The 15,372-nt window shown below is 42.6% G+C and overlaps 2 protein-coding genes across 2 annotated transcripts; both read left to right on the forward strand.

Moving 5' to 3' along the window:
- Positions 1-6,931: 6,931 nt before the first annotated feature.
- LOC104218761 (uncharacterized) lies at positions 6,932-7,851 on the forward strand. The gene is made up of 2 exons (XM_070154303.1): positions 6,932-7,451; positions 7,649-7,851. The coding sequence occupies exons 1-2, from the start codon at positions 6,932-6,934 to the stop codon at positions 7,849-7,851; spliced, it is 723 nt and encodes a 240-aa protein (XP_070010404.1).
- An 828-nt stretch (positions 7,852-8,679) lies between these two features.
- On the forward strand, positions 8,680-9,021 carry LOC138875474 (uncharacterized). Its single transcript, XM_070154304.1, has one exon. It carries the CDS (start codon positions 8,680-8,682, stop codon positions 9,019-9,021), a length of 342 nt encoding a protein of 113 aa, XP_070010405.1.
- Positions 9,022-15,372: the final 6,351 nt, after the last annotated feature.

Below are 15,372 nucleotides of genomic sequence, written 5' to 3' on the forward strand. Positions count from 1 at the left end.
GGCCTGACCTCCACCTCTAGCGGGTTGACCCCTACCTCTAGCTCCTTGACCCCTACCTCTAGCTGGCTAGCCAAGCGGTGCCGGAATCATGGCGCGAGAACTCTGCTGCTGCGACTGAATACCTAGTAATCTCATACAAGGCCTCTGAATATGACCACACTCACCATACTCAAAACATCTATCAGAATATTGCGATTGAGAAAACTGAGACTGACCCTGACGGGCCGTTTGACCGCGATAATAACTCTGAAGAGAGGTGCCCTGATAGAAGCTGGTGGTGTACTATAAGATTGTTGCATTGAAGGAGGTACATAAGGACCACGACCCCCCCGAAGCTCCATGGGATGTCTGGAGAGCTGAATGAAATAGCCTGGGAGGATGGCCCCTACCAAAAGTACCTTGACCTCCAGATGATGTCCTACTGAATCCACTGGAATGACACTGTCTCTTGTCAGACCCATGACCACTCCCTTGTGATAAAACCATCTCAATTCGCCTGACCACATTGGCTGCATCCTGGAAAAAAATCACACTCCCTGTCTCCTTAGCCATCTACAATCTGATAGGCTGAGCTAGTCCCTCAATAAACCTCATCACCCTCTCTCTCTCTCGGTAGGAAGTATAAGAAGAGCATGATGGACTAAGTCAATAAATCTGGTCTCGTAGTGAGTAACGATCATAAAACCCTACTGGAGATACCCAAATTGCCTCTGATAGTCCTCTCTCTGAGTGATACAAAGGAACTTCTCCAGAAATAGTTAAGAGAATTGGTCCCAAGTCAAAGCAAGTGACCCAGCTGGTCTGGCCAAACATTAATCCCTCCACCAATTCTTGGCAGAACCTAACAGATGAAAAGTAGCAAAGTCGACCCCATTGGTCTCCACTATCCCCATGTTTCGTAGAACCTCATGACAGCTGTACAAATAGTCCTAGGGATCCTCTGAAGATGCACCGCCATAGTTAGTAGTGAAAAGATTGGTGAACCTGTCCAATCTTCACAAAGCATCAGAAGACATAGCTGCTCCATCATTGGCCAGAGCTACAACACCCGGCGGGACCACCCCAACTGGCTGGGCTACTGGAGTCTGAAGCTGAGCAGCCATCTATTCCAGAGTACAAGTAGCGGGAGTTCGTGCTCCTCCTCCAGCTCGAGAGGCGGCTGGTGCTACAGGAAGTATGCTAGCCTGAGTAACACTCTCCATAAGGCCCACTAGTCGGACCAAAGCATCCTGAAGTACTGGGGTAGCTATGAAGCCCTCTAGAACCTGAGCTGGCCCTGCTGGAATGGTCTGAGCCGGAACCTCATCCTCAAACTCTACCTGAGGCTCCTCCACTGGTGCTACTGCTCGATCTCTGGGCTGAGCCCTGCACCTGACTAGGCCTCTAGCACAGCCTCGACCTCGTCCTTTGCCCCTCGTACGAGCTGCCGCTAGGGGCTCAGGCTGATGATCAGCTGATGTAGCGGTACGTGTTCTCGCCATCTGCGAAAGAACAGATTAGAGACTTCAATTAGTATTAAGAGATCAAATTACACGACAGAGATGAATAGAAGTGAAATTGTTCCTAACTCTGTAGCCTCTGGGGATAAGCACGGACGTCTCCGTACCGATCCCTCAGACTCTACTAAGCTTGCTCGTAAATTGTGAGACCTAAACAACCTAGAGCTCTGATATCAACTTTTCACGACCCGAATTTCCCACCATCGGGACTGTGATGGCGCCTAACATTGAACCCACTAGGCAAGCCAACGTTATAAAATATGTCACCTTTTACTTTATCTTATAATAATTAAAACTTAACAAAAGTAAATTAGTGGAAATAAATGCAGAAGAACACGATTTAAAAGATTATCTTTAAGCTAATAATGAAAACCGAAGCAAAATCCACCTAGAACCAGTGTCATAACTCACGAACAGTCTACGAGTACTATAAATAATAGTCTGAACAAAAGTTTACATCTGTCTCGAAAGTAGATAAAACAAATGAAATAGGATAGAAGGGGACGCCAGGGCCTGCAGATGCCTGCAAGTCTACCTTGGGCCTCCGAGAAGCAGTGATAGCAACCAACCTCACGATTAGCCACTAGCTCCAAAATCTGCACAAAAAGTGTAGAGTGCAATATCAGTACAACCGACCTCATGTACTGGTAAGTGCCGAGCCTAACCTCGACGAAGTAGTGACGAGGATACGGCGGGCCATACAACATATATAACCTGCAACAGTTTATACTAAACATAAAGGAAATACAGAATGTAATAAAGTAATAACTGGCATTAAATAAATCCGGAACCCAACTGTTCTACTAGTATTCAGCTATAACCAATCCTTAAGGGTGTTTCAACATCACAATAACAAATCTCAACAGATATGAACATATAACAACAACTGATGTGGTGCACATCCCTATCCCATCATATAACCAACAACTGAATAAATATTCACCCTTATTCATCCTTGTTGCGGCGTGCAGCCCGATCCCACCTGTCCATCCTTATTGCTCCTCAACACATATCACCCTTATTCCTCCTATTGCGCAACCCAATCCCACCTGTCCATCCTTATTACTCCTTATTGCGGCGTGCAATCCGATCCCACCAGACAATCACATTTTACCCTTATTTCTCATGTTGCGGCATGCAACTCGATCCATATATACATATATATATATATATATATATATATATATATATATATATATATATATATATATATATATATATATCAGCATCAATCACAAATGAATAGAGACAAGTGTTTCACAAGTTAAATCAAATCCTCTGATATACTGCAATCCACACAATGGAATATCACTAAGATTATGAAACTTCACCAGTGTAAACTACTCAGCGAGACCAACCAAGGTGTACCATAAGGCACCAACAAGCCAATATAAGATAATAGTGTAATAAAATGATGCCAAAAAACAATTAAATACTTCAATAAAGAGAACAACAGTTAGTATGAAGCGATTACACATGGAAACATATATGATCAAATAGCAAATAAGACATGGAAGCAATTATGAGCAAGTAGAAATTAAGGCAAGAAATAGTATAATAGGAAACGGGGAAGGGAACAAGCTAAAAATGGAAATTTGGTGACGCATAGGTACTCGTCACCACACCTAAACGCCACACACATGGAATCTCAAATAGAAAACAAGTCGGGGATTCCTATTCCCTCAAGTCAAAGTTAGACCAAACACTTACCTCAAACCAATGGGTAATTCAACACTCAATCACCGGTTTACCTCTCGATTCCACTACCAATCCACTTGTATCTATGATTTGGAGAAGTTTGGGTCTTTGAATAATTGTCAAGGGAGGTTTAGGGTTCGAGATATTTGAAAAATGGGTGAACATCCCGTCTAAGTTATGATTTACACAGTCGTAGATATCGAATTTACGATCACAGGTTCGCAAATGCGAACTCGCAAATGCGAAGCATGGCCTGACCTGCTGCCTTCGCAAATGCGAACTATTGTTTGCAAATGCAGTGACTGTTGGAGTCGCAATTGCGATGATGAACTTCGCAAATGCGAAGGTCCCCCTCCCTGCCCTCTGATCGCAAATGCAATGAAACTTCGCAAATGCGATGCTCACATTTGCGAGCCAGGAGTCTGCAGATCTGCAACAAAATAGCTAATTCTTTAAGTCTCAAAACACTCTGCGGCCTATCCAAAACTCACTCGAGCCGTTGGGGCTCTAAACCAAACATCCACACAAGTCTAAAAACATCATACGGACTTGCTCGTGCGATCAAATCGTCAAAATAATATCTTAAGCAATGAATTTAGCATTAAAACTCATGAAATTTTCAATATAGTTTTAAACATTCTATTTTCTCAACCAATGGTTCGAATCACATCAAATCACCTATGTTTTTCACCAGATTTCGTAGATAGGGTATAAATATCATAACGGAGCTGTACTGGGCTCCGGAAATAAAACCAAAATACAGGTTCGATACCAACAAGGTCAAATCTATTTAAATTTTCAAAACCCATTACATTTTCAGTTAAATAATTTTCTTCAAAAATTCATTTCTCGGGCTAGGGACCTCGGAATTCGATTCCGAGCATACGCCCAAGTCCCATATTTTACTACGGACCCTCCGGGACAGTTAGAATACGGGTCCGGGTTCGTTTACCCAAAGTGTTGACCGAAGTCAACTAAAATCATCTGTTTAAGCCAAAAATCATTAGTACTCAAATTTTTCATACAAAAGCTTTCAGGTATCGTGCCCGAACTGTGCACGCAATCGAGGAGAAATAAAAGGAGGTTTTAGGGCCTCAAAACATAGATTTGACTTCTACAACAAGAGATGACCTTTTGGGTCATCACATAATTACTCCTTACTGCACAAATCACCTAGACACAACAAGTTTAATAACTGAAAAACTATAATCTCAATAATCAACGTATATAATTATGTCTATGAGCAGTGACTGGCCTCTGAAATTGCTTGTATGCTTTGATGCCTTGTCACATAGAAATCATGTCTAATGGGCTTAAGGTTCTTAATTCTGAATTGCCTAACATGAAAACTTGTCTTGTGTGCATTTGTTGCTTAACTATGGAGGCAAACTTGAGCCTTTAATTGCCCATATTTGAAGTCCAATGTGTTTTTCTATGTCGCCTAGTTTTGACATTTCTGATCAGCCTCAGTAAGGTCTAGAACCACCCAAATAGAGGTCCAATACCTCCTAGGCCATAGGTATGGGATGGGTAGTGCACGTATCGAGTACAACTTAGAATTGAATTAGCACGCTTTAAGTAAACAACTTTAACATAGTAATCGGGTAGCAGGAGATGATAGTATATGCCTGCTGAATAATATGGGTAACTTCCTATCCTAAGGGAGTTGCGAAGTATTATTTATGTTGCACGGGGTGATCCTTTAGGCTAATAAACTTAGGACCCCTTTTCTTTATACGTTGTTATTAGATCTAAATAGTTGTACCCTTATATTCGTACTAAGATCTGTGTTAATCATATTGTAATAAAGTTCTTTGACTTCTGAATTCCCTTTGTTTATTTGGTCACCTAGCTTAATCATAATCCACATAATCTTAAGTTCGGTCAAGACCCGCAGTTTGGACCTCGAAGAGTGCCTAACACATTCTCTTTGAGGTAATTTGAGCCCTTACCCAATCTTTGGTGACATTGGCTAGTCAAACAGAGTTATTTGTATATTAGGTGCCCTAACGCACATTAAAAATCCTTAGGTTGCAATTTTTCTTCTTTTAGAACTGTATCTCCCATTCTAAAAGGAGTTGTCACGATGTTGAAACCTACTTTCATGAGAAAACGGGGTGCGACAGTATGCTCAAAATTGAATTCGGAATGTCTCTAACTTAATTTCATGTGATCTGTTGAAAACTAGCATCTTGAAGGTTTAAAGATTACCTAGGTTTGATCGTAGGTTGAATTTATTGTACTGAGTTTGGATTTCACTTCTGGAACTTGGTATAGGTTCATTTTACTATTTAAAACTTGTCTGCAAAATTTGGTGCAAAACGGAGTTGATTTGATAGGATTCGGACGCTCAGTTGCGAACTTGGAAGATCTTGAGTTTCTTTAAAACTTTCATGTATTTTGATATCCGATTCGTAATTTTAGGTTTTATTTTGGTGTTTTGATCTTGAGAGAAAGTTATCATGATGTTATTACAATTGTGTGCATGTTTGGTTTGGAGCCCGAGGGGCTCAGGTGAGTTTCGGATAGGCTACAGACCATTTTAACTTAGAAAGAATTGTTTGTTTTGGCTAGTACTGATATCTAGTGTCATGTGCTTCACGATCGCGAAGGGGAATCTAAGATAGGGAGGAGTTTCATCTTCACGAACGGGAGGATCCAGTCATGAATACGAAGTAGTGAAAGGTTTACCCTTCGCGAATGCGTCCTCTCTCTCGCGAACGCATAGGGTTATGGGGTCCTAGGAGGGCGCATGTGAGTTACGCTTCGCGAACGCGAAGGTAGGGAGAGTAAGCCTTCGCGAACGCGAAGAGTGGCTTGTGAACGTGAAGGACTTTGGTTGATGCTGCTTCACATTAGGTCCTTCTCGAACACTAAGAAGACCTGACGCCATTGATTAAAACAGTACAAAAATAGGGATTTTTCCCATTTCTCATCATTTTCAAGATTGAGCTCGGCCTAAAGGTGATTTTGAAGAGGTATTTCACCCCAACTTCATAGTTTAGTAGATTTTAACCAATGGGTATTTCACCCATTGATTTTTAACCTTTAATCTATGTTTTTTATGGTAGAAATTGGGGATTTTGAGAAATTGAGATTTAGACCTCAAATTAAGGTCGGATTTACAAACTAATCACATAACTAGGCTCGGGGGTGAATGAGTAATTGGATTTTGGTCCAAATTTCGGGTTTTGACCAAGTGAGTCCGGGGTTGACTTTTGTTTACTTTTTCTAAAATCGTTAAAGATTGAATCTTTTTCAGTCGTAGGTAGTTTCTAAAGCTTATTTTGAATTATTTGAACTATATTTGGTTAGATTTGATTGGTTTGGAGGCTAATTCTAGAGGAAAAGCCACGGTTGAGCATTCATTTGGTTATGGAGATAGGTAAGTATCGTGGTTAGTTGTGACTTGAAGGATTAGGACACATTGGTCTATTTTCTACGTGTTTTATGTATGGGAACAGCGTATATGTGAGGTGACGATTACCTATGCATTATCATTGGGTTAAAACGAGCGGGTGGAAATTGTTTCTTTGTATTATATGGTTTCGTTAATTATATTATCTATTAGCTTGTGTTCAGGAGACTAGGTTGGTGGGATCGAAGGGGAGGAATGGGGACAGGTATAAATTATGGTACTCGGGAGTCAAGAAGGGTAAGAATGGAGTGGGTATTTTGGTGGATAGGGAACTAGAGAGACAGTGGTGGAGGCCAGGCGGGTGAATGATAGATTAATGGCGATTAAGTTAGTGGTTGGAGGGATCACTCAGAATGTTATTAGCACCTATGCGCCACAAGCGGGCTTAGATAAGGAGGTTAAGAGGTACTTATGGGAGGGGATGGATGAGGTGGTGTGTGGTGTGCCACTTGTGGAGAAGTTATTTATAGGAGGGGATTTCAATAGGCATATAAGGACATTTGCTAGTGGCTATGGCGAGGTGCATGGCGGCTTCGGCTTTGGGGATAGAAACGGAGAAGGTACTTCACTCTTGGATTTTGCTAGAGCTTTTGAGTTGGTGATCAAGAACTCTAGTTTTCCAAAGAAGGAGGAGCATTTGGTTACTTTTCGGAGTACTTTGGCTAAGACTCGGATTGATTACCTCCTCCTCAGGAGATGTGATAGGAGGATGTGTGAGGATTGCAAGGTTAACCCGACTAAGATCCTCGCGACACAATATAGGCTCTTGATGATAGACTTTGGTATAATATTAAAGAGGAAGAAGAAGATTCATTTCAGTGTCAACCAAGGATTAGGTTGGGAGCCTTGACGAGGGATAAAGCTCAGGAGTTGGAGGAGAGGTTGATGGTTATGGAAGCCTAGAGGAGTAGAGAGGATGCTAGCGAGATGTGGACATCAACAGTGGACTGTATAAGAAAGGCAGCGAGGGAGGTACAAGGGGTATCAAAGGGTTACTCTAGCAGGCCCTGAGGCGATTGGTGGTGGAATGAAGTGGTCCAAGGTAAAGTGGAAGTAAAGAAAGCGTTGTATCTTAGGTTAGTGGAGAGCAAAGACGAGGAAGAGAGAAGAGAGAATAGAGGAAGATATAAGGAAGCCAGGAAGGAGATAGCGGTCACAGAGGCTAAGACTGCAGCGTTTGGTTATCTGTACGAGGAGTTGGGGGTCAAAGGAGGTGAGGGAGAAGAAGGCTCATGACTTGGATTAAGTGAGGTGCACCAAAGATGGTGAAGGTATAGTATTGATAGAAAATGCCCAAATTAAGCAGAGATGGCAGGATCACTTCCATAGACTTATGAATGAAGGAAGAGACATAGACATTGTGATAGGGGAATTAGAGCACTCCGAGAGTCACCAAGACTTTAGGTATTGTAGACGTATTAAGGCTGAAGATGTTGTGGGATCAATGTGCATGATGAGTAGGGGCCGAGCGACCGGGCAGGACGAAATTTAGTGGAATTATGGAGGTGTATGGGTAGAGCGGGATTGGAATGGCTGATTGCGCTATTTAATTCTATCTTTAGGATGAAGATGATGCCAGATGAATTGAGGTGGAGTACCAATGATATTGTTGTACAAGAACAAAGGTGATATCCAGAATTGTAACAATTATAGGGGCATCAAGTTACTAAGTCATACCATGAAAGTTTGGAGAGGGTGGTGGAAGGGAGGGTGAGGAGGGAGGTGTCTATATCCGATAACCAATAATGGTTCATGCCCGGTAATTCTACTACAGAAGCTATCCAACTTATCAAGAGGTTGGTGGAACAGTACAGGGATAAGAAGAAGGATTTGTACATGGTGTTTATCGACCTAGAGAAAGCGTATGACAAGGTTCCTAGGGAGGTTCTTTGGAGATGCCTGGAGGTAAAACATGGGTCGGTAGCTTACATTAGGGTGATAAAGGACATGTGTGAGGGAGCTAAGACTCGGGTTAGGACTATAGAAAGTGACTCGGGGCACTTTCTGGTTGTTATGGGGTTGCACTAAGGTTCTGTGCTCAGCCCATTCTTATTTTCCCTGGTGATGGATGCACTATCACACCATATTCAAGGGGATATGCCATGGTGTATGTTGTTCACTGATGATATAGTTCTGATTGGTGAGATGCGAGGCAGCGTTAATGAGAGGCTGGAGGTTTGGAGACAGACCCTTGAGTCTAAAGGTTTCAAGTTGAGTAGTACTAAGGCAGAATATTTGGGGTTTAAGTTCAGCGATGCGTTGGGGGAAGTGAACATAGATGTGAGGCTTGACTCACAAGTCATCCCCAAGAGAGGAAGTTTCAAGTATCTTGGGTCAATTATCCATAAGGATGGGGAGATAGACGTGGATGTCATGCACCGTATAAGAGTGGGGTGGAAGAAATAGAGGTAAGCATCTGGAGTCCTGTGTGACAAGAAAGTGTCGCCGAAACATAAAAGCAAGTTCTATAGAGCGGTGGTAAGACCAGACATGTTGTATGGGGCTGAGTGTTGGGCAGCTAATAATTCTCATACCCAGAAGATGAAAGTGGAAGAAATGAGGATGTTGGGATGGATGAGCGGGCATACTAGGCTAGATAAGACTAGGAATGAAGATATTCGGGAGAAGGTGGATGTGCCTCCTATGGATGACAAGATACGGGAAGCACAGCTTAGATGGTTTGGGCACGTGCAAAGGAGAAGCCTAGATGCCACGATTAGGCGGTGTGAGGGTTTGACATTGGCAGGTATGAGGAGAGGTAGAGGGAAGCCTACGAAGTATTGGAGTGAGGTGATCAGGGAAGACATGGAGCAACTTCAGATTTCCGAGGACATGGCTCTTGATAAGAAAGTGTGGAAGTCGAGCATTAGGGTTGTAGGTTATGAGGGAGTCGAGCATTTTTCTTCTTTGTACCGGATGCGGGGCTATGCTGATAATGTTTCACCTTGGGTTGTTAGTGGTTTATGTAGTTTTCACACTTTTTTGTATGACATTATTACTAGTTATTTTTATAGATTTTCTATCTATTTTCTGTCTCTTATGATGCTGAGATTATTTTTCTGACTTCTATTGCGGTCAATGATCTATTGTCTATTGTTTATTTTCGTCTTTTTGAGTCAAGGGTATTTCGGAAACATCCTCTCTACCCCTCCGGAGTAGGGGTATGGTCTGCGTACACTCTACCTTCCCCAGACCCCACTTGTGGGATTTTACTAGGTTGTGGCTGTTGTTGTTGTTGTATTTATGTTATCCATGCTTAGGTTAGATTATTACTTCTTTTAATTATTCGTTTTGCATTTATTATTTATTTTAAAGATGTTGAATATTTTTGTAGTTGAAGTTTGATATCATGGCATCATATTTGAAGTGAAATTTTTCCCTACCTTGTTTTTATTATTCGGATTTATATTATTGCTTGGTGAGGAAGAGAGAGAAGAACAAATGGTGTTGTCGTGTCTTATTAGCACTCACTGTCATATATTGAGAGATTTGAGAGTAAAAGCACAAAGGGTGACTCCGTTCCAATAAGTAAAAGCACGAAGGGTGATGTCGTGCCATTATATTTATGATATTGCATGGTCAGGACGAGCGTAAAAGCACAAAGTATGATGTCATGCCATTTTCATCTCATTGTTTTATTTTATTCCCGATTTTTGTGATTTACTTGGTTATATTGTTGCTTAATTCAGAAGATGTTATTTCATTTTTTCGTATTTGTTGTTTTATGATATTTTCCTCTTTCGCATGTCCCCTCCTAGTTAATATTCTATCATTTTTCTTGTTATTTTGCTGCTTTATATATACTTCTATAGGGTTTTTATGTAGGTGTGTTGTCATAACCTCGTCACTACCTCGTCGAGGTTAGGCTCGACACTTACGGAGCACATTGGGTCGGTTGTACTCTTACTACACTTTTGCACTTCTTGTGCAGATACTAGTATTGGTCCCAACGGTGCTTCACGTATGTCGGCTCGTATCACATTCACTCTGGGGACTTAACGTAAATTTGCTGGCATTCGCAGACCTTGAAGTCCCTTCCATTTCATGGTTTTACTATTTATCTCTTTCGGACAGTTGTATTTATTTCATGCTACGTTTGTAGACTTCTAGTTGCCCGTGTACTCGTGACTCGGGATTTCTATGAGTAGATAGTATCATGTTATTTATATTCGCATTGTGTTAGATTTGGCATTTATTTCTTGTTGAATATCATTATTTTGTTTTTAACTGTTAAAATTGGTTAATTACTTATTTCACATCGGCTTACCTAGTAAGTTGATGTTAGGTTCCATCACGGCCCAATGTTGGAATTCTGGATCGTGACAAGTTGGTGTCAGAACACTAGGTTACTTAGGTCTCACGAGTCATGAACAAGCTTAGTAAAGTTTGGAGGATCGGTACGGAGACGTCTGTACTTATGTAGAGGCTATGTAGTTTTAGCAAAAATTTTACTTCTTTCTTTCCCTATCGTGCGGTTTTATTATATCATTTTTGTTTGCATCATTCAATTCTTTTTCTCTCGCAGATGGGGAGAACACATACAGCATCTATAGCCGAACAGAAATCGGAGCCCCTTTGTTGTAGCCACTACCAGAGGTAGAGGCCGAGGGAGAGCCAGAGGCCGAGGTCGAGGTCTAGCTAAAGGCCGAGGTCGAGCCAAAGGCAGAGGCAGAGCTCAGCCTAGAGATCGAGAAGCAACACCCACAATGGAGCCTCAGATTTATCATGAAGAGGAGATCCCAGCTCATACTGCACCAGTCGGACTAGCTCGGGTCCAGGCGATTTATAGCCACTCGTGTGCTTCAGGATGCTCTAGTCCGTTTAGTGGGCCTTATGGAGAGTGTGGCCTAGATCGGTGCATTTCAGGTGGCACCAGTCATCTCTCAGGCTGGGAAAGGAGCATAGACTCCTGCTACTCACACTCCGGAGCAGATGGCTCCTATTTATCAGACTCCAGCAGTCTATCCAGTTGGGGTAGTTTAGCCTGTTGTTGCTGCACAGACCGGGAAGATGCTCGCGATGTCTTCTGAGGGATTGATGATATTAGATAAGTTCACAAAGCTCTTCCCTATTCACTTTAGTAGTGCACCTTTTCATGACCCACAGAATTATTTGGACCATTTTCACGATGTGTAGCGCAATATGGGTATTGTTAAGACCAATGGGGTTGACTTTGAGGTGTGGCACAATATGGGTATTGTAGAGAACAATATGGGTATTGTTGAGTACACCTGGTTCACCCCCACTTACCTAGGATCAGTTTTCGCAACTATTTTTGGAGATATTTATTCCTTTCACTCTGAGAGAGAAGTATTGCAGGCAGTTTGAGCGCCTTCAGCAGGGTAGCATGACTGTTACCTATTATGAGACCCGATTACTCCCTACTGAGAGGGAGAGAGTGAGGAGATTCATTGATGGACTTACTTTTAGTATAAGGCTACAGATGGCCAAGGAGACCGGAGATGATATTTCTTTCAAGAAGGCCGTAGAGATTTCTAGATGGATCGAGGTGGTTCGTGGTCAGTATAAGGGGTGGTATCTAAGAAGAGGCCTCATCTTTCTAGTAGTTTCAATGGTGCCTCTTCTGGAGGCTGGGGTTCATTTGGTAGGGGCTATCCTCGTAGACCATTTCAATCAGTGCGATAGGCATCCTACGGTGCTTCGAGGAGTCATGGTCCTTACGTGTCTCATCCTAAGCAGCTAGCCTACAGTGCACCTCGATCCAGAGTTACGAGGGTAGTTATTCAGGTCGACAGGGTCAATTCGAGGGTCAGCAGTCACAGTAGCCGAGGGCTTGTTATACTTGTGGAGATCCGAGGCACGTTGCTAGATTTTGCCCCAGGTCAGAGGGCGGCATGCCACAACAGAGTTATCGTGCCATGGTTCTGGTACCAGTTGCTTCACCATCCGTTTTTCCAGCTAGAGGCAGGTGGCAGGCTGCCAAAGGTGGAGTCAGGCCATATGAGGGGAGGTCAAGCCATTAGAGGTGGAGGTCATGCCATTAGAGGCGGAGGCCAGCCAGCTAGAGGTCGTCCGAGGGGTGGAGGTCAGAGTGGTGGGGGCCAGCCCCGTTTTTATGCATTTCCAACTAGACCTGAGGTCGAGTCATCTAACGCCATCATCACATGTATTGTTCCAGTTTGTCATAGAGATGCTTCAGTTCTATTTGATTCGAGCACTACTTATTCCTACGTGTCATCCTATTTTTCTTCATATCTGGCTATGCCTCGTGGTTCTTTGAGTGCTCATGTATATGTGTCCACTCCTGTGGGAGATTTTATTATTGTAGATTGTGTTTATCGCTCGTGTGTGGTTTCTATCGAGAGCCTTTAGACTAGTGTAGATCTCCTACTTCTTCATATGGTGGACTTTGATGTTATTTTGGTCATGGATTCGTTATCACCTTATCACGCTATATTAGACTGTAACGCCAAGACAGTGACCTTAGCCATGTCGGGGTTGCCCCGATTAGAGTGGAAGAGGACTCCTAGCCATTCTACTAGTAGGTTTATTTCTTATGTGAAGGCACGACATATGGTCGAGAACGAATGTCTAGCATATTTGACCTATATCTGTCATCCTAGCACAGAGGTTCCTTCCATGGATTAAGTACCGGTTGTGCTTGACTCTCCAGAAGTGTTTCTTGCACATTTGCCGGGGATGTCACCCGACAGAGATATCGACTTCTGTATTGACTTGTCTCCAAACACTCCGCCCATTTATATTCCACCATACCATATGGCCCCACTTGAGTTGAAGGAACTAAAGGAGAATTTGCAGGATTTGGTTGATAAAGGATTTATTAGACCTAGTGTCTCGCCCTAGGGTTCACTAGTGTTGTTCATGAAGAAGAAGGATGGTACGATGAGAATGTGTATTGATGATCGGCAATTGAACAAAGTCTCTATCAAGAACAAGTATTCGCTGCCGAGGATTGATGACTTATTTGATTAGCTTCAGGGTGCCAAAGTATTTTTGAAGATTAATTTGAGATATTGCTACCATCAGTTGAAGATTAGGGCATCGGATGTCCCTAAGACAGCTTTCCAGACTTGGTATAGGCATTATGAGTTCCTAGTGATGTCATTTGGCTTGACAAATGCCCCAACAGCATTTATGGATTTGATGACTCGGATATTTAAACCATGTTTGGATTCTTTTGTGATCGTCTTCATTGATGATATTTTGATCTAATCCCGCAGTCGAGAGGAGCATGCGCAGCATCTTCGTATTGTACTTCAGACTTTGAGAGATAGTTAGTTATATACCAAGTTTTCAAAGTGTTAGTTTTGGTTGAACTCATTTGCCTTTTGGGGGCATGTTGTATCTGGCGAGGGCATTAAAGTGGATCCTAAGAAGATTGAGACAATTCAGAACTGGCCTATACCCACTTTAGTTAGAGAGATTCGGAGTTTCCTAGGTTTGGCAGGTTATTATCGCCGGTTTATGGAGGGGTTTTCACCTATTGTAACCCCATTGACTTGATTGATCGAGAAGGGTGCCCCATTTAGGGGGTCCAATGAGTGTGAGTTGAGCTTTTAGAAGCTCAAGACTGCTTTGGCTACAGCCCCATTATTGGTGTTGCCCATAGGTTTAGGATCCTACATTGTGTATTGTGATCCATCGCAAATTGGGCTTGGTATAGTAGGGTGATTGCACACACGTCTCGGAAGTTAAAGGTTCATGAGAAGAATTACCATGTTCATGACTTAGATTTGGCAGCTATTGTTCATGCATTGAAGATATAGAGGCGTTACCTCTACGGCGTGTCGTGTGAGGTATTCACAAATCATCAAAGTCTACAGTATTTGTTTAAGAATAAGGATCTCTACTTGAGGCATCAGAGGTGGTTAGAGTTGTTGAAAGACTACGATATCACCATTTGTATCATCCCAGAAAGGCCAATGTGGTGGTCGATGCCTTGAGTAGAAAGGCTGTGAGTATGGGTAACCTTGCATATATTCCAGTTGGTGAGAGACCACTAGCATTAGATGTTCAGGCCTTGGCCAATCAGTTTATGTGGTTAGGTGTTTTATATGAGCGCATTAGAAAGCATCAGTATGAAGATCCCCATTTGTCTGTCCTTAAGGACATGGTGCAGCATGGTGATGCCAAGAAGGTTTTTATTGGAGATGATGGGGTGTTGCGGATGCAAGGTCGGATTTGTGTGCCCAATGTGGATGGTCTTTGTGAGTTGATTCTTGAAGAGGCCCAAATCGCGATATTCCATTCATCCAGGTGCTGCCAAGATGTATTGGGATTTAAGGTAGCAGTATTGGTAAAGAAGAATGACGAAAGATATAGTTGAGTATGTGGCTAGATGTTTGAATTGCCAGTAGGTGAAGTACGAGCATCAGAGACCCGGCGTTTTGCTTTGGAGGCTTTAGATTCTCGAGCGGAAGTGGGAGCGTATTATCATGGATTTCGTTATTGGGCTTCCATGGACTTTGAAGATATTTGACGCAGTATGGGTCATAGTGGATAGGTTGACCAAGTTGGCACATTTCATTCTGGTGGCAGCTACCTATTCTTCAGAGCGGCTGGCTAAGATATATATTTGCGAGACTATTTGTCTTTGCGGTGTACTGGTGTCCATTAATTCTGATCGAGGTACGCAGTTTACCTCGCATTTCTAGAGGGTCGTACAGTATGAGTTAGGCACACGAGTTGAGTTGAGTACAACATTTCACCCCTAGACAGATGGCTAGTCCGAAATAACCATTTAGATATTGGAGGATATGCTCCGCGCCTGTGTTA

Source organism: Nicotiana sylvestris, chromosome 8 (genome assembly GCF_000393655.2).
Source record: "Nicotiana sylvestris chromosome 8, ASM39365v2, whole genome shotgun sequence".
NCBI classification, from domain to species: domain Eukaryota; kingdom Viridiplantae; phylum Streptophyta; class Magnoliopsida; order Solanales; family Solanaceae; genus Nicotiana; species Nicotiana sylvestris.

Coding starts and splice junctions, on each gene's coding strand:
- LOC138875474 (XM_070154304.1), top strand. CDS start 8,680: ATGGATGCACTATCACACCATATTCAAGGGGATATGCCATGGTGTATG.
- LOC104218761 (XM_070154303.1), top strand. CDS start 6,932: ATGGCGATTAAGTTAGTGGTTGGAGGGATCACTCAGAATGTTATTAGC. Junction 7,452..7,648: donor CAGTGTCAACCAAGGATTAG/GTTGGGAGCCTT, acceptor GGTGGAATGAAG/TGGTCCAAGGTAAAGTGGAA.